The sequence below is a fragment of the Symphodus melops genome, assembly GCF_947650265.1.
Source record: "Symphodus melops genome assembly, chromosome: 4".
NCBI classification, from domain to species: Eukaryota; Metazoa; Chordata; class Actinopteri; order Labriformes; family Labridae; genus Symphodus; species Symphodus melops.
Genome location: NC_136694.1, coordinates 4271478 through 4296700, shown reverse-complemented (window position 1 = coordinate 4296700; position 25223 = coordinate 4271478). Strand labels below are relative to the sequence as shown.

The window sequence follows — 25223 nt, the reverse complement described above, 5'->3', positions numbered from 1 at the left end:
TTACATGTCTGGATGAGCTTTTCTTATAAAAATTTTACTCTACAGCCACTAAACAGGACTTTAAACTGACTCCCACCCTCTGTGTTATCTGTACATCTGGATGAACCTGATGTGTTGAAAGCACACTTAACGAAATCACATCACTAACCAATAGCATTATTACTAATCTGATTAGTAAGTGTTTCCTGTTGAGACGTGAAATCAGGATTCCTTTCTTTTAACTCAACATGGACTTCTGCAAACAAGGAAATGGCTTCCAGCGAGCCCAGTCTAAGATGTGATGTCATTTTTACATTGGATTGATGAGCTCCAGTAAGTGCCTGAATGACATCACCACTCTGTGATGAAACAAGTCCTATCATAATAGTAGGTCTTACCCAGTTGATGGGTTGATGTAAACGTCATAACTTAATCAAACTTCTTCTGAACAATATGATGTCTTGAGACATTTGTTTCTATCTCTTAGAACTTCTTTTCTCAAAAACACTTTTATTTTAACCTCTCAGTACTCTGAATTAAACAAATATGTTGTTAAATAAAAGAACAGGTACTGACTTTAACTGAACTGTCTATGTCTAAGTCCCAACAAGCCAAAAAGAAAAGGGTTGGGGACCACTGACGTAATGATATTTCATTCCTATGTGTTGCAGATAACAATGCCCCTTTAAGCTACTCCTGACTTTAAGCTATCAGGCCCCATCTGATTGATGAAGAGGCCAGCAGCAGGCCATGCTCACTCCCTTTGGTTTTTTGCAATATGCTGAGCTGCTGGACAGGCTGCTGACAACTCCACAGTGTATTATTGAGTGGGAACTTTGTTTGTGAACATATATCCTCTTGTGCATATATGAGACATTTATTGGTGTGGCTCTGATTAGTGTTTATTGTTTTCCTTTAAAATCACCCGATTAAATTAAATTAAGTTGGAAATAAATAAATGAAGAAACTTTACCCTGGTCGCTGCACTTTTATTGGTGTACCATTGCAGACGCTTTATGTTCTCAACACACACACTTTATACACATTTTATTAATAATGAACTCCCTTTATTTCCTTTCTAATTAACTGTCTCTCACTAACCCCGTCCAGGTCTCCCAAGACTTTATCTGGGTTCTAACAATAAACAGGATATGATCGTTATATGAGCCAAACCCCCAACCCAAATATCTGCTTTGTTTGGTTAACATGTAAATATGCTCATTAAGTACAAATGCGGGTGGCCCACAATATTTTGGCGCAACAATGAACTTACTTGAGCTCTTTCCGGTTGTGTCAAACATGATGTATTTTTCTGAAACTCCACGAGTGAGGCAAGAAAAACAACAACAGCAAAGATTCAATCTGTTCAAGGCTGCTTATTTCCTAGTTTACCTACAATAAAGATACACAACAAAGGCTCCAGCGTTCTTGACTGTGGGCCTCATTTGTTAAGTTGTCTAAATAAAAGTCTGATATGATAAATGTCCTTCTGCTCACACATGGATAGAAAAGTAAATTCCACACACTGCGATTAGCCGTGCAGTTTAATCGTTCACCAGTTTAACATTTTCCGGTTGGTAAACAGGTGATTCATAAAATATGAAAACTATTGTTTTTAAAGGCCATGTCCCATTTCCATTCTGTGATAATGTAATGTAAAATGTGAACAGAAGTCATCGAAAGCAGTCAAACAACTCAATAATTAAGCCATGCACTGTGAAGCTGAGGGAAATTAACAGCCAATTATGTTAGCACGTTGCTAACTCAACAAAGTCAGCTGTAATCTTCTTCCTGGGGATGTTGGTACAACATGTCAAGTCAATTCACCGGATACAGTCAGTGTGGAGATACCAGTTCTGCATTATTTTAAACAAATACGAAGGATTAGGCCTACAGTGTTTAACTTATACGTGAACTTTATAATTCAACTCAATTTAAAGAACAGATGATAAAATGATATGAACACATTGACTTCTTGTGTAGAATTAAAAGCGTTTCAGAGCATTTAAAATGTGAATGTCATACATTATGAGTTTGACTTCAAGTCAAAGAGGAATCTGAAACCATCACTTACTTCCATATCGAAGATACTTTGTGAAAAAATCACACGATCAGCACTTTTCATGAGGCTGGTTAAAGACAACAAACCATCAATTTGAGATAACAGAATTGATGATTTGGTTGAGTTCCAGAGATCGCTGAATAACCCCCCAGCAAGTTTAGACTTTGGACACAAGTGTCTTAAAAAAGTGTGGAATCCATAACACTCTACACTCTATTAAATATTCATATGAAATGTTTTGATTTCACCCATAGAACGATCATTCAGTCCCTTAGTTGCTCAAATGAAACAATGACTTGTTTCTGGATCCGTTTGGATCACCTTAAAAAAGGTCAGAGTGAACCAAACCACATCGAATAACAACAAAGCAAGACTCATGAACTTAACCTGAACTTGTGTGAGAAGACAGTGAGAACAGGGATGGGATGGTGAGTAACAGGAACTCTTTACAAGGCTCCTGAATAGCCCAACAGTCAAGTAATTGTCATTCTCCATGACAACCAGCTGAAAGAAACTGATCAGCAGAAAAAAAACATCTCTGACATTGGGGAAAGGATCTTATTCCTCCTGCGACGTTTGCCCACCATGAAACAAATGATTGTTATCAGATGCTGATGTTCATTTGAATTTGTGAACTGTTGCACGTTTGCTCATCAAGTTGTACTTGTCAGTGTGAGCAAAGTAATGCAGGCAAAGACGCTAGAGTGATCTAAGTCGACGTGTCTGTAATTACACAACGACATGCCCCCTCACTGTCTGGAGCTTAGCTTAGCAAACTGACTGACTCTTAACCAATTTCCTCCCAGGAAAATATCTACATCCATTAAAACAGCACTGCTCTCATGAGCCCTGGAGGATGTAAAGAGAGGATAAACTGAGACACAGACAGCTGATAATGTGCAGCTGAGATTTACACGGTGAAAATCTGAGCAGACGTTTCCACAAGCGTGTGCTGGATATCATCTGGCTGCTCAGCAGGTTATCATGAAGCAGATAAAACAGTTGATATGCACTAGCTGTCCATGGTGATGAAATCCTTCCTGCAGAATCCCCTGCTCATGAGCACTTCACAGCTTTGAACAGCTGGCTGGGTAGACAAACTATATTTCTCAATCAGAAAACACACTATAGTGATCTTTTGTTTACGTTTCAATCAGCTAACTGACCATGAGGTGTGACGTAGTGTCTGCTCAGCCAGGCAAGTTAAAGTGATGGAAAGACAGTCGTAGAAATACTATGGAACAAAATCGTACCTGCTCGTGTCAAAATCAAAAACTGAATTATAAAGTATTTTCAAAGTGCTCAATATTTCATGTGGGCTATACATTTATGTTGTCATGACAACGCTATGTAGCTACATCAGGACACCAAACAAAGCAGATCATATAGGTATAACTTATGAGAAACCATTTTTATATGAATAATTACTGAAATATACTGAGAGTGAGACATTAAAGAGAGAGTGAGAGTGAGACATTAAAGAGCAGCAGGAGGCTTTGCATACATTTGGAAACTATACTCCACTGCAAGAGACGGGCTATCTTAAAGCTAAACTATATCAATCAAAGTCAGTTAATTATTTACCTTTGCTGAATGACTGAAAATGAAACACTGATGCAGCTCTTGCTTTTTTCTTCCTACTTTGATTGTCGGGATAAAAAACTGCAAGTCAACAAAAGAAAACGAGGCAAATACATTTGTATTCATCCAATTAAAAAAAAGAAAACATTCAGGTCATTAGTAAGTGTTCTTAAAGACTCGGTGGCTTTTTCAAAGATTACCAGGTTTTATTCTCTTCAGAAATCAAACCCCAGCTCTGTAGCTCAGCAGTGATGGTAAAACATTAAAGGCACAAACTGTCAATGTGCAGCTGATTAACTGAGTACCATGAAGCCTTCTGCTTTGGTTAATAAACAACACACACCTCGATTTTATCCAGGATACTTTGTGATTTTCATTGTGTGTTCCAAAGTTAAAGCAGACAGCCAAATCAGGTGAAAGTACACACTGTGTCTGTAAACCTATGAAGAGTGATGTTTGATCTTTGACTTGATCTAACTCTGCTGTTTCTCATCTGTCAACAGAGCAAACCAGCAGGAAGCCTTTACTGTCCCTCCAGTCCATATTCAGGAGATTAGAAAAAGTCTTACTTTGCTGTAGGTTAACCCCCTCCTCACTGAATCACTCAGACTCAGACTTGTGTGTCTGTTTCCAATCATATGTGGGCTGGAATCCAGTGTGCGTGTGTGTGTTTGTGTGTGTGTGTGTGTGTGTGTGTGTGTGTGTGTGTGTGTGTGTTGGTGTGTGAGAGGGTGGAAGAGAGAGGGAAGGAAACCGTTTAAAAACCTATAGCGTAATTATAAAAACAAGAAAGCAATTGTAGCAGCAATGCAAAAACATCATCCTCTCAGCAATTTAATTTCATTCAAGGGTAATGATCTTATGAATCTCCTCCTCACTAGAAATCTTTAACTTACCACATGAAAAAAAAAAATTCTTAAAAGAGGAGTCTGCATTAAATAGCAGATATTGTAGAATATTGAAGTTAGTCTGCAGAAGTGACCTCCTTTCATGACAGGTCTATAACCAACTGCAGGAATAGTGTCGTTTATTATTATTATGAAAGGTTTTAAAGGGAGAAAATGTGAAGTTGCAGTAACCAAAGTCACTCATAATGTACCTTCAATAAGGTCACTTCAAATAAACTGTTCAGTCAGTTAGGCTACACCTTTAGTAATGTACACCCTCATATGAGCAGCCTGTTATTTCAATGATTCTTTCCAACAGCAGAGATGACTTTAAACTGTCTTTAGTTGACTTTTAAACTTGAGGGAGCTCTGCTGTCGCTCTTTAATGATGCGTAAAGACTTTACCTGGATGCGTTACCGAAGAACTCCACCGAGTACCCAAAATAACTTCCCTGTGGTCCTGTGAAAACCACGCGTGACTCCGTGTCCAAGTTAAAAGCCACACAAAGCTGGACCACAACCACCACTACAGGTACAGCCCACATGGAGCACCGACAACATTTTCCCCACAGCCGGGTAGGTAAAAGTCCATCGGCAGTTCCCATCTCTTCTTTGGCGCGTCTCTTCTGTCATTGAATAGCTGAGGAAGGGCTGCACGCATCATCCGTGCTGTTCCTGCTGTTAGAAACGACAGTTTGGGTCGCAGGCATTAATGTAGGTGTACAAAATAATCCCTTCAATTCCAACAGGTCCGGTGTAGTGATCCTGAGTGACTGGTGAAATGTAAAGAAAGTCAGACAGAGGGGGAGAGAGAAGGAGTGAAAGAGAGGGAGGAAGGGAGGGGGATCATTGCAACCTCATTTTGGGTGGAGCTATGAACATTACCAGGCAGGCTGGTCGTCACAGGAAAAAAAACACTGAGGTCATGTTGACAAGACAGATACAGAAAAATATCCCTTCCTAGAATAATCAAAGAAGACAGAAAGTATAAAAGTGAATACAAACATGTCATTAAATATGACAAGAATATTATGAACTCTGTTAAGACTGTCATGATAAATAAATAGGCTACATAAATCCATTTTCTATTCTTTTTGCCTTTAACTTGTTGCCTTTATTTGATAGGACAGTGCAGGAAATCAGGAGAGAGCGAGAGAGAGAGAGAGAGAGGAGACATGAAGGGAGCTGAGGGTCAGATTTGAACCCAGGCTGTCCACCTGGAAGATGGCCCCATGTACAGAGGACTATGGACCTCGTACATGTGGGCAGGACTTCACCGCTAGACCATCTGCGCCCCAGCTTTTTGTGTGTTTAGAGTCATCGAAAGCCTGAAAATGATTGGTCTGCTTTATTACATAATAGGAAGTTTCCACTGCATGGCTCTGCTTTCATTGCAGACTCTGAAACAAATTCAAATGCATGGTGGTAATTTCATTAGCAGTGGCTGCCAGGTCCAGTGTGCTTAATATGGCTCAATGGAACACTTTCAACTCTCCAGTCCACTTGTTGAAGTATTAAAATGAATGCATTCTTGTGTGAACTTGCATCTCATGAACTCTTGCAACGTTAATAAAGAGATTGAGTGTTTTTTCTCAAAAGGCACAAGGTGGTGCATAAAAACCGATCAGAATGCAGGAAAATAAATGTTGGGTGTGCAAAATTTGCTGGGGGAGATTCCAACAATACTCTGAAAATGACAGGCAGAGATGATGTTAATTTCAGTAACATTGCTTAATGTCAAGTCAACTGGTTATACGAAGTGTTAATACTGTCTTTCTTTTTTCCTCTTCCGTCTTTCCCCACTCCTGGACAGATAACCTCTCTTCATTGTCCTTTGTTGACTATCATTGACAAACAAAGCTTGCATCATCACAGAAATACTGCAATCTTCAATTAGCAGTACAACAGGAGTGAGTGTTATCAGATCAGGTATCCTGGGGGGTTTCCTACTGTCATTGCAAACTTTGCACATTTTGAGCCATGCACTGCAGTGGTTTAAAGTTCTTCAGCCTCGGGGCCCCCTCCTGGCCTACGACCTGAAGCAGTTGCCTACCTTGCCTGAGTGACATCCAATTCAAATGTTTTTGGTAACAGATATTATTCAAATACAGTATGGTGCTCAATGAGCGTGAAGAGAGAGCATTTGGGGGTGCACACTAGGACCACAACAGTTGTTTAGATTAGATTATATTATTACTCTTGGATGTGAAAGCTGTGATGTGTTCAAGCAAAAATGGAAACATCTGATAAATCTGCCTCAAAATGACACAAGTCATCAGGTTTTGTGTTAAAAACAAATAGAAAGCCACATTGTGTAGTAGACTTAACATTAAGCAGTGCATTCAGAGAGTATACTTCTATGTTTGTTCTGTTCAATGTTAAAAACTATAAGAAGTATGGCGTCTCTGTTCAGAAACAGCAAAGTGATGAATGCAAGGATTCTGACCACATGTCATAACATTAGAAATCTTCTCAGGGTGCTGACTTTAACAATGCTCTGGTTTTGTTTGAACGTATACTCGACAAGTCAAAACAGAAAACAGTGTGACGAAACCTGGAAAACCCACAGACATCCATCTTCAGCTCTGTCTCTCATCACCGTGTTGGAAGTGAACCTGCTGGCAGAGTGACAGGCAGGCGAGCCTACAGTACGTAATAATTGATAGGTCTCCTCATGGTTGAGTGTGTGTGTGTGTGTGTGTGTGTGTGTGTGTGTGTGTGTGTGTGTGTGTGTAGGTGTGTGTGTGTGTGTGTGTGTGTAGGTGTGTGTGTGTGTGTGTGTGTGTGTGTGTGTGTGTGCTTGTGTGTGTGTGTGTGTGTGTGTGTGTGTGTGCTTGTGTGTGTGTGTGTGTGTGTGTCTTTAAAGTCTATAGGAAAAGAGGGCCCCACTTTTGAGGAACTGTGAGTCAAGATGTGTTACCTGCCAAAGGCAACAGAACTGAGACAAAGAAAGTTTTCTCTCAGTAAAAACACATTTTGACGTGGCACAGAGGCGGTAGCAATACTCTGCGTCTCATGGCGACTATTAATACAACAGTTAGTTCCTCTCATGAATGAATGAAAAACATAATATGCTTGATTCAGGATGTTACAGGTACATTCAAAAAGAGACCAAGTTAGTGGTAATCACAAATAGACATTTCTTACATTTTCACAAGTTATTATACACTTACAGAAGTTATGAAAAGTGTTCTTGTAACTTTATTGATCTTCTTGATTCCTATGTTTTAAAGGTCACATATTCTCCACCTCCTCAACCAGTTTAAATAAGTCTCAGAGATCCCCAAATGTGTTTGAAGTGTGTTGTTGTAAATCCACTCTGATCCTGTATTTGATCATGTCTATAAACCCCTCTATTTCAGCTCTGCTCAGAACAAGCTGTTTCTGTGACTGTAGCTTTAAATATGTAAATGAGCTGTGTCTGACCACTCCTTACAGAGAGTTTCAGGTTTGACTTGTATCAAGACAACAGTGACCTTACGCAGGGTCAAACAGCTGAGTTGAGTGGACTTCCTTTTCTGTGTAGACTTATTTATTTTTACCTTATTTTCAAAAAAGAGAAAACAAAAACTTCTCACAGGTCACTTTTACACATTTGGCCCATGACTGTGGAAAAAGAGCATGTTCCAAACAACGAGGAGCTGAAACTGCAAAAGCTCAAAGACCTGCTGCGAGTTCCATCTGCAGGCTAATTGAAAAAGGCTGAGAAAAAAAAGCACATAGAAACACCTATTTCAGCCTTACTGCAATTATGTTGCTGTGTGGATGCTCGTAAAGTGTAAGGTTTAATTTTCCACTGGTCAACTTACCGGCCATGTGGGGGATTTTATGTCTTCCCAGAGCCAAAATGATCAACCCCCACTCCCCCCCCCCCCCCCCCCCACACACACACACACACACACACACACACACACACACACACAACGCAGTCTGCATCATGTCAGCATGAAGGGGATCAGAGACATAACACATATACCTACCTACTATAACGTCTGCATGTTGGCTCGAGCAATGAAAGACAGAGAATAGAGCGGTCTTCCCTCCACAGACACACACACACAAACAAGGCCACCTACACACACACACACACACACACACACACACACACACACACACACACACACACACACACACACACACACACACCTACACACACACACAGGAAGCCACATGATTACCACAATTAAAGCAACAACAGCTAGTGTGTGCCTTGAGAGGTTCAGACTCCTTAATTTGCTAAGAATCATCAGTGAATTACTACCAGTAAGGGTTGGAGCAACCTTTCTTTCAGGAAGCTATTTTAAATTTATTTGAAGACTTAGTAAGTTGCTCAACTTAAATGTGTATAAGTTGAGCTTAATATGGATTTAAAAGATACTTTTAATGACACCAGAATTTAGTTTATACCGATTCTCACAAAAACACAAAATTTGAATCCTTCACAGATAGGAAGGATATTTTCTGTTCTGAAATAAAGTTTAAAATATTGCCTGCTTTATACTAACTTCCATTAGTTTCTTTCCTCTTTGTACTCCAGTACTACAACATGTGTTGGCATATAAGCGCCATCTGTAGATCAGGTGTAAATACTGCACGATCTTCTCTTAAGTGTTTGTCATTATAAACCAAACACCTTCTCAAGATGAAAATTCAAACCCTGGCTCAATCAGATCAACAACTTAACAGAGAGCCCTTAACATTTTTTGTTCGCACATACACCCTTTCATTATTTCACACTTGTCCCTCTCGTTAATGAAGTAAAGTGATGTAACATTTTCCCTCAAGTCAGCCATCTGGAGGGAGATGAAGGTCAGTGGAGGTGAGAACCTCTGCTACAGAAATGGAAACAAAAGTGTAAAGTGATCCTCTCAAAGGACTGAAAGGTTGCCTTTGAGCTTTTCTCCCATCGATAGGTCAGATCAGAATCCCTTAAGATTTCCTCCAGAAGCTCCTTCTCCTGTCTCTCCCTGGCTTCAGCAGCTGACTGCAGTGTCTCTGTGTGCCTGCTCCACGAGGGTCAGATACGTTTTATTCTCTGTCTGGTTTAAATCAGGTTTACTAACCTTGATCTGTGGATTCTGGTGTTTTGGCCCATCTAGTTTTCGTATGAGATTCTGCTACTCTTCTGCAGTGAGTGGTTCAGAGTGCTGCATGAGTAAAAGATCAAATAACTAACTCTGATAGGGATTTCATTCATTTGAAATAAGGCACCTTTCATCAAACTCAGACTCACCAATTTACTCATTGAGCTTTTTAATCTGAATGTTTTTGTTTCGTTTCCCACAGCTCAATTTTTTTTTAAATTTTTTTTTTGGGGGGGGGAATGTGAATAAACCAACTGTGCCTTTCCAAGAACGTTATTAACAAACTTTGCATCAAGAGTGCATTTTGGACTTGAATTTATTGCACACCATGTACTGAAGGCAAGATGGACGTAAACTCAGTGACATCACCCATTGGTTTCTGAAGAGGCATTTTTAAGCCCAAAGATGGCAGTAACCATGCAGCGTGCATCAATCCTGAACTGCGCAATTCATACCAAAACTGTGTTTAATACCAATGTAAACATGTTTAATTCGGCTGTAGAAATGAGCATTTCAACCTTTGTATTAATGAAACCTCCAGGGATTTTGAAGCAAAAAAAGCAACAAACTTCCTCTGTTGGAGGAACGAACCACCAAGTTCAATCTGCAGAGTCCCTTTAAGAAAAAAAGCTAAAGACACAGCTCTCAAGTAAACCCCTTCACACCCAATAATATTGATGATCATGATGACTTTGAAGATTACAATATTTAAGGTTTTGATGCTGATTAGAACAGCTGTCGATGTTGTTAATGATGCTCGTTTAAACTCACTGACTTTGTTTCCTCTTCTCTAAATCCGTGCTTGTGTTGTACTTATTCTCTGATGTTCGTCACTTTTGGATAAAGACTGCTAACTGGATTGTATCACCAAGTGGACCATCGAGGAACTGCACCTTTTTGCTCTTTCCCCATTGGCTTCATTTTTTTTAACCCTCGAGGTCGCTGCTTGGAACTACGCACAAACATAACTCTCATTAAATCCTCACATGTTCTGTTTTGAGCAACGTCATGGTTTTAAAAGCAAGGTTTGGTTTGCAGCAGGTTACATTGACTCAATGTGACAAAAAAAGACGATTTAAAAGTTCACAAGTCCTGTTTTTATTGTGCCATTCAAAAAAAGTAAATGTACATATGTATTTAATCTAACACTATTTCTGTCATTAAATTACTTAACTTCCAACGTTGTTTTAAGACTTTCAGTAAAAAATGCTTTGCCGTCAGAAAGTCAGATTGGGAAACGTGTCTGTGATCAATCTCTTATTGAGTCACAAACAGCTCCACGGATGTTTTTGTTTTGCTAAGCATGACCTCTGCTCTTTTCCTGACCTCTAATCTTCCTGAGTAATATAATCAAGAGGAGGAAAAGCAATATCATTACAGGAAGAAATAAAGATAAATGACTTCCCCTCCTCTTTCTAACAGAGCGCCCTTCATCCCTTCATGGCTTAAACATGATTAATATTTGTGTCTATGCACTCTTTTTTCCATCCGGATGCAGGTGTATGATGAAAGTTTAGCCAAACCTTTCTTTCTTCATACATTTGTGTCGAGCTGTTGAACCAGGAGCAAAGACATTTGAATACATTAATCTGGACAGAGTCCTGAGGGAGAGGAGAGCTGACTGAAACCCCCAGCTCGCCCACAGACTATTTTAGTTTACCCATCATCCAGCTTGTCAACACATCAGGACTTGTTAATGGACCTGAGCTAATACAGAAGTTATTGCTGTGTAACCTACACGCCCATTCCCTGAAGGCGCGAAGAGGAAAACTCAACACCGCAAACAAGCAGAGCAGCACGAGGCCTACACAGAAGAAACTGAGCTCAGAGATGTTCACACTCAGATAAAGCCCCCTCTTCGAGAAAAAAGGCAAGTAACACAGCTTTTTATTTTAATTGGAGCAGAGCCCAGTCTTCCACTGTGAATATCACCCTTCAATATTAACCTCTCAGTGACGGAGAGCTCTATAAATAACAGTCTCACTAACCTGGGGATTTCTATCGGAGGGGGAGAAGGTCTGGATTGCCCTTACATTGATCTTTGTGGAAGTATTCCTTCAGGCTGTCTGAGACCTCTTAGACACATACAGTAATGCATAGTTATTTTTTATCATTACTATCAGTCACAGGCCGAGTGTTTGCTGAGACAGCATGAATATTAAAATGGATAGGTGCAGAGAAGCATGCTTCTTTTCATAACCTTCCTTCACCAGCACCGCCAGTACATGAACACATCACGATGGAGTCTCACCACCAGAGACACTGCCCATTTCTCCCCTTCCAAACTTGTAAAAAAACAAAAAAAACATGTGAACCACAGGGAGACACTGAGGAGACTCATCTGCAGCATCTAAAGGGACAAAATATCAGATTTTAAAAAAAAGTTTGCAATAATGTCAGACCTTGATTTAAGTAGTTTATTCTGACAGCCATTGAGATCATTCAGGATTTTATAAGAAATCGCATCGCAATGATAAAAGTGTTTGTTTTCTGACTGACCCTGCCATTTCCCCTCCAACTATAATCATATTGTAATCCGACGAAAAACCCAACTAGCAAATCAAAGTAATCAACTCAAAAACTTATCAAGTGCCCATGATGCAGCGCTGCCCTGTGCCCGTACAGTAGTTGCCTCCCTCCTGTATTTTAACACCACATTTTATATGTTCATCATCCAACAGCAAAGCTAAGCGACTCCCAGCTTGGTGGTATTTTTTTTATGTTAGACAGACTTTTCACAGTCAATCAGCTTGTTTGTCTCACTTACCAGCTCCTGACAACAATTTCACATTCCAGTCTGCTGAAATCACTGCAATCCTCTCAAACGCTCAAGCTGTTTGACTTTGCTTTTATCATTCTTTTCCTTCTAAAATTGCATAAAAAACCTTGGTTTGCAAATCTCTGCATCAACTTAATCAAAGTTGCTACCTTTGAATCTGTAGAGGTTTACACGACAACGACATTCAGTTTTATTTTTGTATAACTTTATTTAGGAAAATGAACACACGATTATAGCATCAGTATAAAAGATTATTTTTTCACAGTGTTTCACAGCACATTTTTAAAAATTCTAAGAGAAAAATACTGTCACTTATTCCCATCCTAAAAAAACAAACAAACACAAAATGTTCTAAAAGTTCTTTGTTCCACTTGTTGCAACATCGTAGCATGTGAGCGACCACGTGTTTGTCAGTCACATCATCTGTTTGTACAGCTTCTGCATGTGTGTGTGTGTGCGCGTCTGTGTGTGAGTCACCGAGAGCCTGATGGGAGAAAAAGTATTACAGGCCGAGGAGTGAATATTGCTTCACTCCGTCTGAACGCGCTGGATGAATTTTTCCAAGAAGATCCCAGAGTGAGATTCTACATCCCTGTGCTGGTTCCAGTTCTCCTCCTTAATCCCCTTCACCAGGCCGTCCTGCTGTGAGACACAGACACGGTACACAAGGAAGATGTTAGGGGAACAAGTCCACCCTCTGATTACATAGTTTGTGAATGACTGTTAAATGTCGAGCTGATTTTTCTTTTTCCATTTGGTCCAGCAAAAAGCACTGGAACCATTAGCACAAAACGATTTATCTTACCACGAGGAGTTCTCCTGAAAGAGTTTTTTTTTTAATTATCCATCCATATCATATCAAATTATAGAGATAATTAAAATGATATTAGTTGTACTTATTTAATATAGTAAAATCAAGTTTTACTAAATTTAAATATTACAACTGACTTGTATCTAAACAATGGTTTGAATATAACAAATTAAACACTAGATAGTGTTACTCGAGTACACAAAGATCTTTTGATGAGGAACATCTTCATCAAGGACATTTCAAACTAACAGCTAAATCACACTTTTAAACAGATTAAATAGTTCAATGTAATGATCCATCAGATAAATAAGGAACAGAAGAGCACATGTTTGGTTTGATGAATACATTTGTTCTGACAGCTGAGATTTTCCATGTTTACCTGCCAAGAGTGTTTCTGAATCAAAAATGTAGTGAAGAGTTACACAAACACATTTGAAGTATCTGTGTTATTTAGGGTGTTTTTTTAGCAGAACATTTATAATTCAGCCACCTTCAAAATGTGCCTTTAAACCTTTACTATCTGTTCTTTTTTCCAAGACAGAAAAAACAAGGCCGATCACGCCTGTCACTGACAGAGAGCAGGACTCCGTGACCCTGGGATCTGCTGCCCTCGCTTATCTAAGATATAAAAGGTGAGACGCCCGACAAGATTTTTTAATTAGTCTTAGGCTAACATATTAGCCTTAGGTTGTTTGAAGGCTACAAACCTTAAAATGTAACGTAGATATATTTATGCCCCGGTGCAACATTCAGGAAACTGTTTGGCTCGTGACTCACAAGAAAAACAGAAATTCCCCACCCATCAAGATAAAAAAAGCACATGCATGTGAAGGAGAGTAAACCACCAACAGCATTGCCACCACGGCTCAAACTTTAAATACACCTCCTTACAATATAAATGGATACAAAGAAAAAGTGGGGGACTTCACAGTCAAGTATAATGAGGAGCCAGAGGAAGTGAGAGTTGACTCAGAGGAACACACACACTAACCTGTTGGCTGTCAGAGAGCACCAAGATGACGTCTCCCTGTTCAAACGAGAGCAGGCCGCCCTCTGACGCTTCATGGCTCTCCAGCGCCACCCCCTGGTATTAAAACACAAGACACATCAATACAAGCTTGAAACAACCGTTTTCTTTTCCAACATTTATTCTCCACATTTTTTCCCTTTAATATCTGAAGCAAAGGGTGCGTTTGATTTATGTGTTTTTACAACATGAATTAATAAGTACTCAGATTCAAACATTTGACTATTAGGTCATTTGTTTGACTACAGATTATATGTTGTGTCTCAAAGATTCAGTGACATTATTTCACAACGAAAGGCAGATTTGTTCGTAATTTAAACTGCACATCTTATACAACTTTGTTAATAGTTTGATAATGATAAGTTATTTACATTTAAAAAAACAAGACTTGGGATGTTATGGACTATTACATAAAGAGAGCATCACCTTAAAGAAAATAAAAAGTCTTAATGACGTTTCTAATAAAAACTTTGTTGTTCTCAGAACTCTAGATGCAAAACTGTTTTGTTTGCGTCTTGGTGGCTCTATAAAGATCTGACAGAAATGTTTTTTTGGGTCTAAAGACAACATGTGAAAATGAATGTAAACAGGTGATGGGAAGTAAAGCAGGGCCTCTGCAGACGGCTTGTTTCTCTTTATTTTTCTCACCAAAAAGTAAAAGTCTGGCGTTTCTAAATTGCCGTTGCGTACCTTGTAAATGAAGCCTGGTGGACTGTCGGAGCTGCAGTCTTCTCCTGAGTCAGCGGTCTCCTGATGAACTGATGCGTCTTCTGTCTCCTCCTCAGCAGGTGAGCGGGGGCTTCTCTCTGCGGAGCGGAAAGAGCGGCGCGGGGCAGGAACTGGTCCAGACTTTGGCTTGGCCTGTTCTTCTGGCGGCGGCTCGTTCACACTCTCCTGCTCGGGGCTGTGAGGTGCATCACTGTCTGCAGAATCAGAGGGATTGCACACCTCTTGACTCACGGCCTCTGACTTTGGTACTCCAACCCCGGAGTCATCCGAGTGGTCTGAAGCGAGGTCTGCTTCTATTTCTGCTTCTCCTGCTGCCTCAGCCTCCTTTGGAATCTCGTCACTTGTGCTCTTGTCGCTGCTCTCATTGACGCACACCGACTGCCTCTTGGGTGTGTTGGTGCCGCTGGAGCTGAGATCAGAGTCCGACGAGTGGACATCTTTGGAGGAGATGCTGCTCTCCTCTGCTTGGCTGGTGTCTTCAGAGGTGCTCTGAGCTCGTTGCTCAGGTGGAGAGTTCACAGCGTCTTTTCCATTTTCAGCAGAGGAATGGATGGAGACATGGTCGGATGGGAAAGCTGTGTTGCAAGGAATGGGGTTGGAAATAACCAGGGACTTTCTCTTCTTTGACTTGGTTGACGTGCTGCGAGAAAAAGTGTGTCAAAGCATTTTTAACAGGCTCTTCAGAAAGAGAGTTAGTTTCATCATAACATAAAAATACCTTAATGCTGCGAGCTGTGTATAGTCATTTAACTACGAGAATAGTGCTCTTATTAAGAACACAGTCACAGGTGCAGCCCAGTAGGTACTCTACTCCACGTGTACACAGATTCTCTGTAGTGGACTATACAGTTCACTCATTCAGCACAGTAAGGAAGACATTTATGACACTACTCCAGCTGCCTGTAATGACGTCACTCACTGCTGTTGCACAACTAAAAAGTACACCTTAACACTGGCTGAGGATTCAACAACAAGGATCAAAAACATTAATCCTATATCATCATTTATTACACTGGTTGTATTTTCAAGACTTCCTTACATTTAATAAAAATGTATAGAAAATACTGATGTATCATTTGCTCATTTATGTTAGCTTATAGATGATCTTGTGTCTGTCAACATCAGAAGTTCCTCAACATCTGTTCATCTAGATTTTGGCACACTGTTTTTTTGGTTCGTGTCGTTTGCTCCTCTCATTGGCCTCAGAGCAGTCACACTTTCTGCTCATGGAAAAAATCTTTGATTTGGGGGGCTGGTGCCCCCCCCCCCCCCCCCCCCCCCCCCCATGTATAGTGCCTTAACCCTCCAAGTGGGCGGCTGGAGTTTGAATCCAACATGTGGCTTCTTTAATCTTAAACTTTTCACTCTTTTTATACATTTACTTTAATTTTATTTTTATTAATTTTACCTGAACATATTTTCAGATTTAATCATTTCAGTGATTTTCAAATGTTCTATTTTAAATGCGTCTTTTCTTTCCTCTGTCATGACGCTTCGAATTGCCTTGTTGTTGAAATATGCTAAATAAATAAACTTGCCTTGCTACGACTACTTTTCACAATGCATTGTGGGATACAGTGAGTGCACCACATAAGAGTATGATAATGCTCTCTCAGAATTCGGACACCACTGGAAAATGGCAGATTGACTACACATAGTGCACTATGAAGTGAGAAGTGGATGATTTTACCTGTTCAGACCCTTGATGATGAAAGCTTTTCCAGAGTGTTGAGTCTCCACTTTCTTCATCACGTCGTACAGCTCGTGGTTCAGCTGCAACACAAAAAAAAAACATGAGTACACAATGAAAAGGAGTGTTCATTGTATTGAAACATTACTCATTTAAGAAATGAAATATGAGGAGCTGCATCATATCTTACCACGCTCATTTCTTTATAGAAGACATCCCTCAGGTTTGATATGTTTTGGAAAACCGTCACGTAGCAACCTATGCGGCTACACAAACACAGACATCACGTGGTTTGTCTCTTAGTTCATTCACATGAATTCTTTCATGACAATCACCTTAATCATGCCGGGTTTCACCCTATTGCTTTGGACTCTTAATGCTAATCTTTGCTTCTTCAATATTTGGGCACTTCAATGACTTAATCTACATTTTAATTGTCTGCATTGACTGTTCAATGTCTGTCCTCACACCACTGTCACTACCTCCACTGTACATAATCAACATATACTTCTGGAAGCTCAGCACTTAGTTTCTCAGGTTCATAAACTGTCTAGGGGTCTCTTTTAAATAGCGCATGTGTTTTCTCATCTGCACAAGTTATGTACATTTCTTGATACCAGCATGAGTCTATTTTTAATTGCCCGGGTTTAATTTGTAATGTTTATTCTTAGTCATATAGGGGGCTCTAACTCTTGTTTCGGGCTTAGTATATCGAGAAGGAAGGGGGGCAGTTGTTTATTGTATCTAACGTCTTGTGTCCTGCTCGTCTTGTATCCTGCTACTGGATGCCTTGAATTTCCCTCGGGATCAATAAAGTATCCATCTAGCTATCTTTCAATGATCCCCTTCAATAAAAAAACAAGCCAATGGTTTGAGTCAGTCTGTTAATGCCACAGGTATAGAGGTCTGCGCGGTACTTGTACTGTCAGCAAATTGTTTCCAAGTGGTGTGGTACATTTGGGAATCTGAGGGATTAAGCTGCAGGCGCTCTGACTGAAAAACAAAAACAGGTGGGAATCTAGATTCTCTGCATTATTTAATCATGTTATTATAGTAAAAAACAGACAGCCTCAGGATATTTACAGTGTTTCAGTGGTGAAACGTAGACAATCAGTCTGTGATTCGTATGCAACAGGACCTAGGAGAGTACATGAATGCATCATCGCAGATGGACTAACACCTTCAAGTACGACTTGTGGAAACTAGTTGCAATTATTAATCTGTCCACCAGGAGGAGCAGTGCTTACAGCATTTATTGTATACATACATGAATATGGAGTGATTGTACATGTTTCGCCACTCAAAATGTTACCTGAATTAGTTTTTAATTTAACAGCATTTCTGCACACTCCCATGTTGTGTATTCCAAACATCTAGAGCACGTCTTTATAGGCATGAAAAACATTGTAAGATCTGCATCTAACCTGCTTATTCTTTAACTGTTAATGTACCTTTTACAGAGCTTTGATGATGTGAAAGTCAATTGTTAAGATTACCCTTGTTAATTTGCTGTAATTGTTGTAGTTTGTTTTCCTACCTCTGATAGAGAACAGGCAGCTCCTCCCTCAGCTCACTGTTTATTTCTTCAAAGACAGTCTGGGATTTGTTGAACTCTTCCTCTGCCTGTTAAAAGTTAGTTTAGAAGTCGATTATTAAAATCTTCAGCTAAAGGCACTCGTCATTTTTACCATCTGTGTGATACCGAGCTAAAGCTACCTTTGCTATTTTGGCTTCATCCTTTTTCTTTGCACTCTGTAGCGCCTCCAGGTGGTGCCGTGCTGAGTCGTAGTCTACAAGTTTCCGACCACGTTTAGCGACTCGTTCCTGAAAAACAAACAATAGTTACCTTAAGACTTCTAACCAGTATGAGGTTTGTTTGCTGTAAAGCAGAAAGGTTCAAGTTCTAAAGCACCATGTTACCTTGACCTCTGGGAACTGGCCTGTGTAGTTCTCCATGGTGCGGACGATCTGGTCACTTAATTTCTCTTCGAAGTCGTTCCAAAGCAAGTCTTCACTCTAAAAGATGCAGTTAGTTTAGATATTAATGCAACAACACATGCAGCTATTTGCAAATGATTGCAACAGTAACAACTAAAACGCCAGATGTCTTCTACTAAGCCACAAACACGATTTCATGAAGGGAGGGAATGACACCTGTTGCACGACATGAAAACATGACTCATTCATTTTAACATGCTGTTCACTGTGATGCAACTGCAGCAGCTTATTGGCTAACTGGCCTGAAAACTGAAGTTCCCCATGTTAGTGTTTGTTGAGCTTCCCTTTCAACATCCTAAGGTGCAAGACAACTTGAGTTTATGTTCTTAGGAAAGATAAGAATACTTAAGAAGAGATTCCAATGTGGAATGGCTCACTGTGAATGTGCATGCATCATTTAGTTGGCTGCATCAACATGAGGGCTCGCTCACCTGGAGCCCCATATTAAACTAATCAAATTTATTGGACTTTATAAGTCACATTATAAAAATACATTTTATCATGATTTTCTGACAATAATGTGTCTCGAGTCTGTCTATAAACCATCCTCCAAGTCATGAGCCTGATCCACTTTTCAGAAAATGTGTGCTTTTCCCTTCATGACATCACAAAGAGTTCCCCCAGGTGGGTGACACTCCCACAGCGAGGTGTTCGTTCTACCCTCTGAGTCTGCCTTTTCACCGTAAACAATAGGACATGGAGCGAGAAAGCCTGAACAATCCGGTGTGGTCAGACACAGCTCATTTACATATTTAAAGCTACAGATACAGAAACAGCCTGTTCTGAGCAGGGCTGAAATAGAGGGGATCAAAGACAGGATCGGAGTGGATTTACAAAAAGACACTTCACACACATGTTTTTGGGAGCTCTGAGACTGATCTAAACTGGTTGAAAAGGAGTTAAATATGTGACCTAGAATAAATTAGATCAAGCTTTAAGCAATCCCCCACTCCCTGCTGAGACCAGTCATTTCAGAAAATTATCTGGCTTTGAGGACAGGCTTACAGCCAACTGTTTTTCATGTGAAAAATCTCATAAAACACATGATGAACATACCTCTGTGATTACTGCAAGGCCCTCCACGCCGTCCCAGTCTGGCTCGTAGATGTCTCGCAACGTCTGAGACAACCGTTTGGACGTGTCATGCACGGCTGAAGAAAGAAAAATCGTTATTCTTCTAAAAAAAATCTAATTCAAAAGTATCAGCAGCACAGTGCATTGTGGTATTGTTTTAGGGATTGAGGCATGGTTGCTGCACCCAATGCAGGAAGGTCAGAACAAACACTGGTTTCCTGAATGGAGCTTACAATGTTGGAGCAAGAGCTGACACATTGCAAACATAACTGTTTCTTGCACATGCATAACATACCCAATGCTGCATCTGCTGTTTTAACTACAGGGTTTTATTTGTTCTCGTACAACATGGCAACGCAGACAGAATTGCAAAAGTCGGCAGATATTCCGAAAATAGGAGAAAGTCACTTCCCTTTTCTTGAGTTACTCTGCAGAGCAAAGAATGGCATTGTGTTAACACTGTGTTTGTGTATGATGTTTATTGTTTAAATACCAACCTTTTACTGCTGTATAGTAAGCTTTGACATCTTTAAACAACCGGTTTCCATCTATCTGTAAGCAGAAGAAAAACAAACAGAACAAAACAAGTTCGATTCAGTGACAAAAGTGAGGTGACACCACACCAGGGTGAGGTAAGAGCATCTCTTCAGCTTATCTAAACCATATGTGCTTCATCAATTCCTTAGCAACCTAGATGATGATGATTGACGTGATTATTGTGTTTTGCATAAACAATATGCCCATCATAAAACAGGTTAGCAAAACAACAATCAATACTCAGAGGCTACAGACACTTTAAGGCAGGGTTGGTAATGTTCCAAAACTAGCATGATTTTGAAAGTAGCATTCCCTCAGTGCTCCATCTACACCCCATGTGTGTTTATGTTGCACTGCAGTATGATTTTTTTGCAGGTTAACTTCTCTCGTGTTTTCCAAGCTGCTTTTATTCAAATAATGTGACTCCATGACCCCATGTCAGGTTTTAAAGAAATAACAATCACAACATGCGCTGTGGTGAAGGCTGAGGTGAAGTGAAAGCAGCATGTCTTGTCAGCGTGTACACTGGCTTCCTGTTTTCCCTCCAGTAGGTGCTGTGGTTGCACTTCACACTAAATGATAAATTGAGACATTTCCTTTTCTAACTTAGACATTTTCCCTCCAAAAGCAGCAATCCTGTCCACAACTTGGTTAAAGGATAATAATGAATGCTAAAATAAAAACAATAGAACAAACAGAAAGAAGACTACAGGGGCACCATGGCGATTCTCCCACTTCCTTTGTAAAGGTTACATTTAAAATTAGCTAAACAAGCTATTTTTAACACATGAGGAAAAGGTCATATCGGACCAGGTGAGCCTGTAGCTGTGGTTATTACAAAGAGTAGGGGGGCATTTTATTACTTTTTGAATTACAAATTAAAAAGGAAAGCATCATGACTTCCTTACATAAACTCACTTCAAATCTTTTAAAAGACCAAAAACTGGCCCAAGATATTTGTTTATGAGAACGTTGATAACACGACTCATGACTTTCTTTAGTGCATAAAGAAGGTTTCTTTTGATATCAAGGGCAATACTTGTGTCAAAGCATCAAGACAAAGCCTGCACTATTTATGCAGAATGGATAAGAAAAATAAGGAGTGTTATCTTTCTCAGAGTATTTCCTGTGTTCAAGGTGAAGCTGATTGTCTGAACTTGTGGGTTGGCATCTCAGCTGCAAAAACAAAGCATGCTCCTTTTTTGGCAGATTAAGGAGCGCTCCATTGAAAGGGGAGGTTTTGGTAAAGGGCACGAGCTGCTTAACAGCCCATTCAAGCTAAATCTGAACATTACACCTTTGTTAAACTTGTACAGTAAATAAAAAGGCCTAGCATGAAGAGGCACGCTCCTATGTTATAGGTTACGTGTTGGTTTACCTGTTGTTTGTTGAGGCTCTGGCAATGAAGCTCAAACTGTTCATCTTTGGTCTCCATGGTTTTTCCCAGTTTTTGAAGAACCTACGAGAGCGCAACAGAGGGGAGAGTAAGTTAGAACAAGAAAAAGACAAAAGGACTTCATGGGGAACTCTACCAATTGTACTCGTCAGTGTCTGTATGCAGGTGCTGGGGAGTATTTCAGCACATAAGCTTGTTGTGTGTTCAGAGGTTGGTGTGCACTGCCTGTGAGGTCACTCATGTCTGAACGTACTGTAGTCTGAAGATGACAGGTTTTAAAAATAAATATATATGGAACCAAACTGCCTGTGTCAGTGGTTAAATTGCATTGTGGGTAGTGTGGCTGGAAGAATTGGACATGACTGGGGTGGATGTGGTTGCTTTTTTAGCCGGTTTATTGTGAGCAACATTGTCAAAGTGCAATACTGAGTACGCTTACTTTGTTTTATGAAACTAGGTATTTTTACAGTCTATGGGTAAGACTGATTTATCTGATTTATCTAAAATTATCCCAATCTGCTATATTTTAGACAGCAGATTAATTTCAAGTCTGACATTTCAAATCGAAATCAGCCTTAAAAACCTGCACCAGTAACACCCACTGTTTTAGATATTTGTGGTTTAAAAAAAAACCTGTGAACGTTTCGTTGACCAGAAAAAACAAAAAAAACAGTAAAGACTCCTGCAATATAAATTTAAAAGGATTGTGACCAACTGTGTGATGTACTGAAAAGTACATTCTGCACAGAAAGTCAGCTCTATCCTGAAAGTGATGTTTATTTCTACACCTGTCTGTCATCACATGGATGTAGAATACAATCCAGCTGCAGAAATCATCTCTCATCTTAAAAAGGGCTACTTCACCCATTTACATGAAGCCAATGTGAAACACATATTTTTCTCGTCTCAGGGCAAAATGAGGGCTGGATTCACAACCATTCAACACTGCTACCATGTTTCTAATGATACAAAGCTTCATGTAAATGGGTGAAGTATCCCTTTAAACTCCATTCTTCAGTCTCAACTTACTTAGCGCTGTAAACAAAGACTGTCCAGTGAGTCTGTGGCTTACTGGTCGTCTCTCAAACATAAGGTAGGGGGTTCGATCCCCAGCTCCTTCTGCCACGTCCAACGTGTCCTTGGGCAAGACACTTAACCCAAAGTTGATCCCACTGCTTTGCTGGCGACTTATGAATGTGTGTGAATCGGATATGTTACTTCTGATCAGCCACCTCTGCGCCATCAGTGTGCGAGTGTGTCCTGCCGTGTAAAAGCACTTTGAGTAGCCAGAAGACTAGAAAAGTGCTATACAAGCTCAAGTCTGATTACCATTTATTGACATATCCGTCACCTACAGTATACTGAACAAGAAATCTTAGTTCACAAGATAGATACTGATGCAGAAAATATTGGTAAATATGGGCCTAGCTAATAAAACTGTCCAATACTGTAAAAAACAACACCCAATACATCATACACCGTCACATTTTACAGTGCCTGTCCCAGTCTGAGAGCCTGATACCATAGAGTGACCTTTAACTTTTACTCTGCAACAAACGCTTAGCCTGCGACAACATATCAAAGAGCATGTAAACTGAAGCTGCTGTTTTGATGTGGAGCGCTGAAATCAAGCAAGTCAGCCACAGACAGTGAAAAAGTCCCGACAAGCGAGAGGAAGTGCACACTCAGAGTCAGGAAGTGGCAGCTTGTGTGTCCACACACAGCTAAACAACACGATGAGGCTCACACTGTGTCATCGGGTTTTGCAGATTAAGTTAACAGCCAAGGGCCTGTGACTCAGAATGAGACAGTAGGGACATATCATAGACAACACTAAGAGCAAGAGGTGTAGTTTCAAGTCCTCTTCGTTGAAAGGTCTCATAGACAGCTTTTCTGTTCCCCTCATGCATTTGGATCAAGCTTCAACTTTATACCCTCATGGTCATCATCACAGTTTCTGTCACTTTCTTATAGTTTCCATTATCAAGGCTCCAGATGTGGTGAACCATCGAATCATCAGAATGATAGTGCAGGGGTTAATAATTGACTACAAACTTTTAGTAGTAGAAGTAGAAGGGCAACAATACAACTGATATCCAAATACTTCTATATTCTACTAAAGGTTAAAGATTATACCAGTCCTGGTAATCTGCTGCTTCTGACTGTATGGGAGTTTTGTTAAAGCCTATAAGCTACACACTCATCAGATAAGTCTGTTATTTCCAAAGAACACCTCGCCTAATTCTGAGGAAACGTTTGACTGGGCTATATTTGATCAGAGAGCTACAGGCTTGAATATGTCTGTGTCCTGTCCACAAGCTGATGACAGTGGCTGAAGAGTCGAAAAGAAGAATCGGGATGACTTTAGAAAGTTCATACCCTTTTCTCACCTTCTCCTGAGCTCGATTCAATGACTTCTGGACCCGTTTGGCGAGGAATCCAGCCCCAGCCTGAAGGTTTGGGCCCATCTTATTCTCTGCCATCGTCGATTCTTTGTCTGTTTTTTTCCCTTTAAAAAACAGTTTATACAGTCAGTCAGCCCCCCGCGTCTGCTTCCTCTTGAGAAACTGATTCACCGCAGCTGAACTGCGCCTTAAATTCACTACGATGGAGGTGGAGCAACAACAGAAGTGCCAAGACTCCGCTCCTCACACAGACAGTCACACGCAGTATGTTTAGAAGCCAGCTGAGAATGAAGTCTTAAACTCCATCCACCCCCCGCAGCTCGTCGGATCTTGCACAAACTTGTTAAAAGGAATTATTGAGATGTTTTCTTGCGTGTCCAAATCTGTCCAACTATCATCACTGTTGCAAAACTTCACTCCACTGCTGCAATCAGTTCAATGTGGAAGTCAGCCAACAACACTCACCTGGAAGTTATGTGTCGTTTGATTGAGTTTCTCTGGTGCTGTATACCTGATTCAGCAGCGTGACGTCACCACGAGAGCGAATCAGGGGCGGTGAGATGTGCCTTCAAAAAACTAATATCCGAAATAAAAGATCGTATGCGAGACTTTTTTTAAAAATGTATACAGGCTCTATCTGTACTCTTTCTGATTGGTCATGTCATAACGCTCTCTTTCCCGTCCTTGCACCCTGCAGACCTGTTTGCTTATAGTTTGTTTCTTGTTGACACAGCTGTTTTATCCTTTTATTAAAATGACTTACATAACACATCTGACACTGACTTAAAATGACAGACATGAAGAAGGCTACTACTCTCTCTTGTTGGGGAAACAAACTAGGCCTATACTTTAAAGAGTTAGTTAAGTACCCTAAAATGGTCATACAGTATAATTGGAGTTGCAGACATTTAAAGTGTACGCCTACTGAAATGATCAAGCACATTCCCAGGGCCCGAGGGTAAGTCCCCCTATGTTTCACCTATACAAACCTTATCGCAGATCTTTATTGCCTTGCTATAATTGATTTTGCACTAAACACACGAAGTCAAATTCCTTGTAGCTTATACTGTGTATGTGTAAATTTACTTGGCTAAAAATGATTCTGATTCTAAAAAGAGGAAAACCTTCCACAAAGAGTCAATACAAAATTGTATTACATCCGCAATGGAATTTGTAAAATTACA

At 40.2% G+C, this 25223-nt stretch overlaps 2 protein-coding genes across 2 annotated transcripts in view; both read right to left on the bottom strand.

Moving 5' to 3' along the window:
• Positions 1 to 5297, bottom strand: part of LOC306821999 (integrin alpha-5-like) — a 37160-nt gene extending 31863 nt beyond the window's left edge. The window contains exon 1 of the mRNA XM_079340683.1: positions 4915 to 5297. Coding sequence (XP_079196809.1) covers positions 4915 to 5114 — 200 coding nt within the window. The 5' untranslated portion in view covers positions 5115 to 5297. The remainder of the gene's footprint in view (positions 1 to 4914) is intronic.
• Positions 5298 to 12560: 7263 nt separating this feature from the next.
• Positions 12561 to 24541, bottom strand: bin2b (bridging integrator 2b). The gene is made up of 12 exons (XM_079341377.1): positions 24025 to 24541; positions 21617 to 21697; positions 20199 to 20253; positions 19684 to 19778; positions 18550 to 18645; positions 18346 to 18453; positions 18167 to 18252; positions 16820 to 16895; positions 16630 to 16712; positions 14901 to 15579; positions 14175 to 14267; positions 12561 to 13014 (listed from the first exon to the last, which is right to left on the bottom strand). The coding sequence occupies exons 1-12, from the start codon at positions 24115 to 24117 to the stop codon at positions 12901 to 12903; spliced, it is 1659 nt and encodes a 552-aa protein (XP_079197503.1). The 5' UTR covers positions 24118 to 24541; the 3' UTR covers positions 12561 to 12900.
• Between the last annotated feature and the right edge of the window lie 682 nt (positions 24542 to 25223).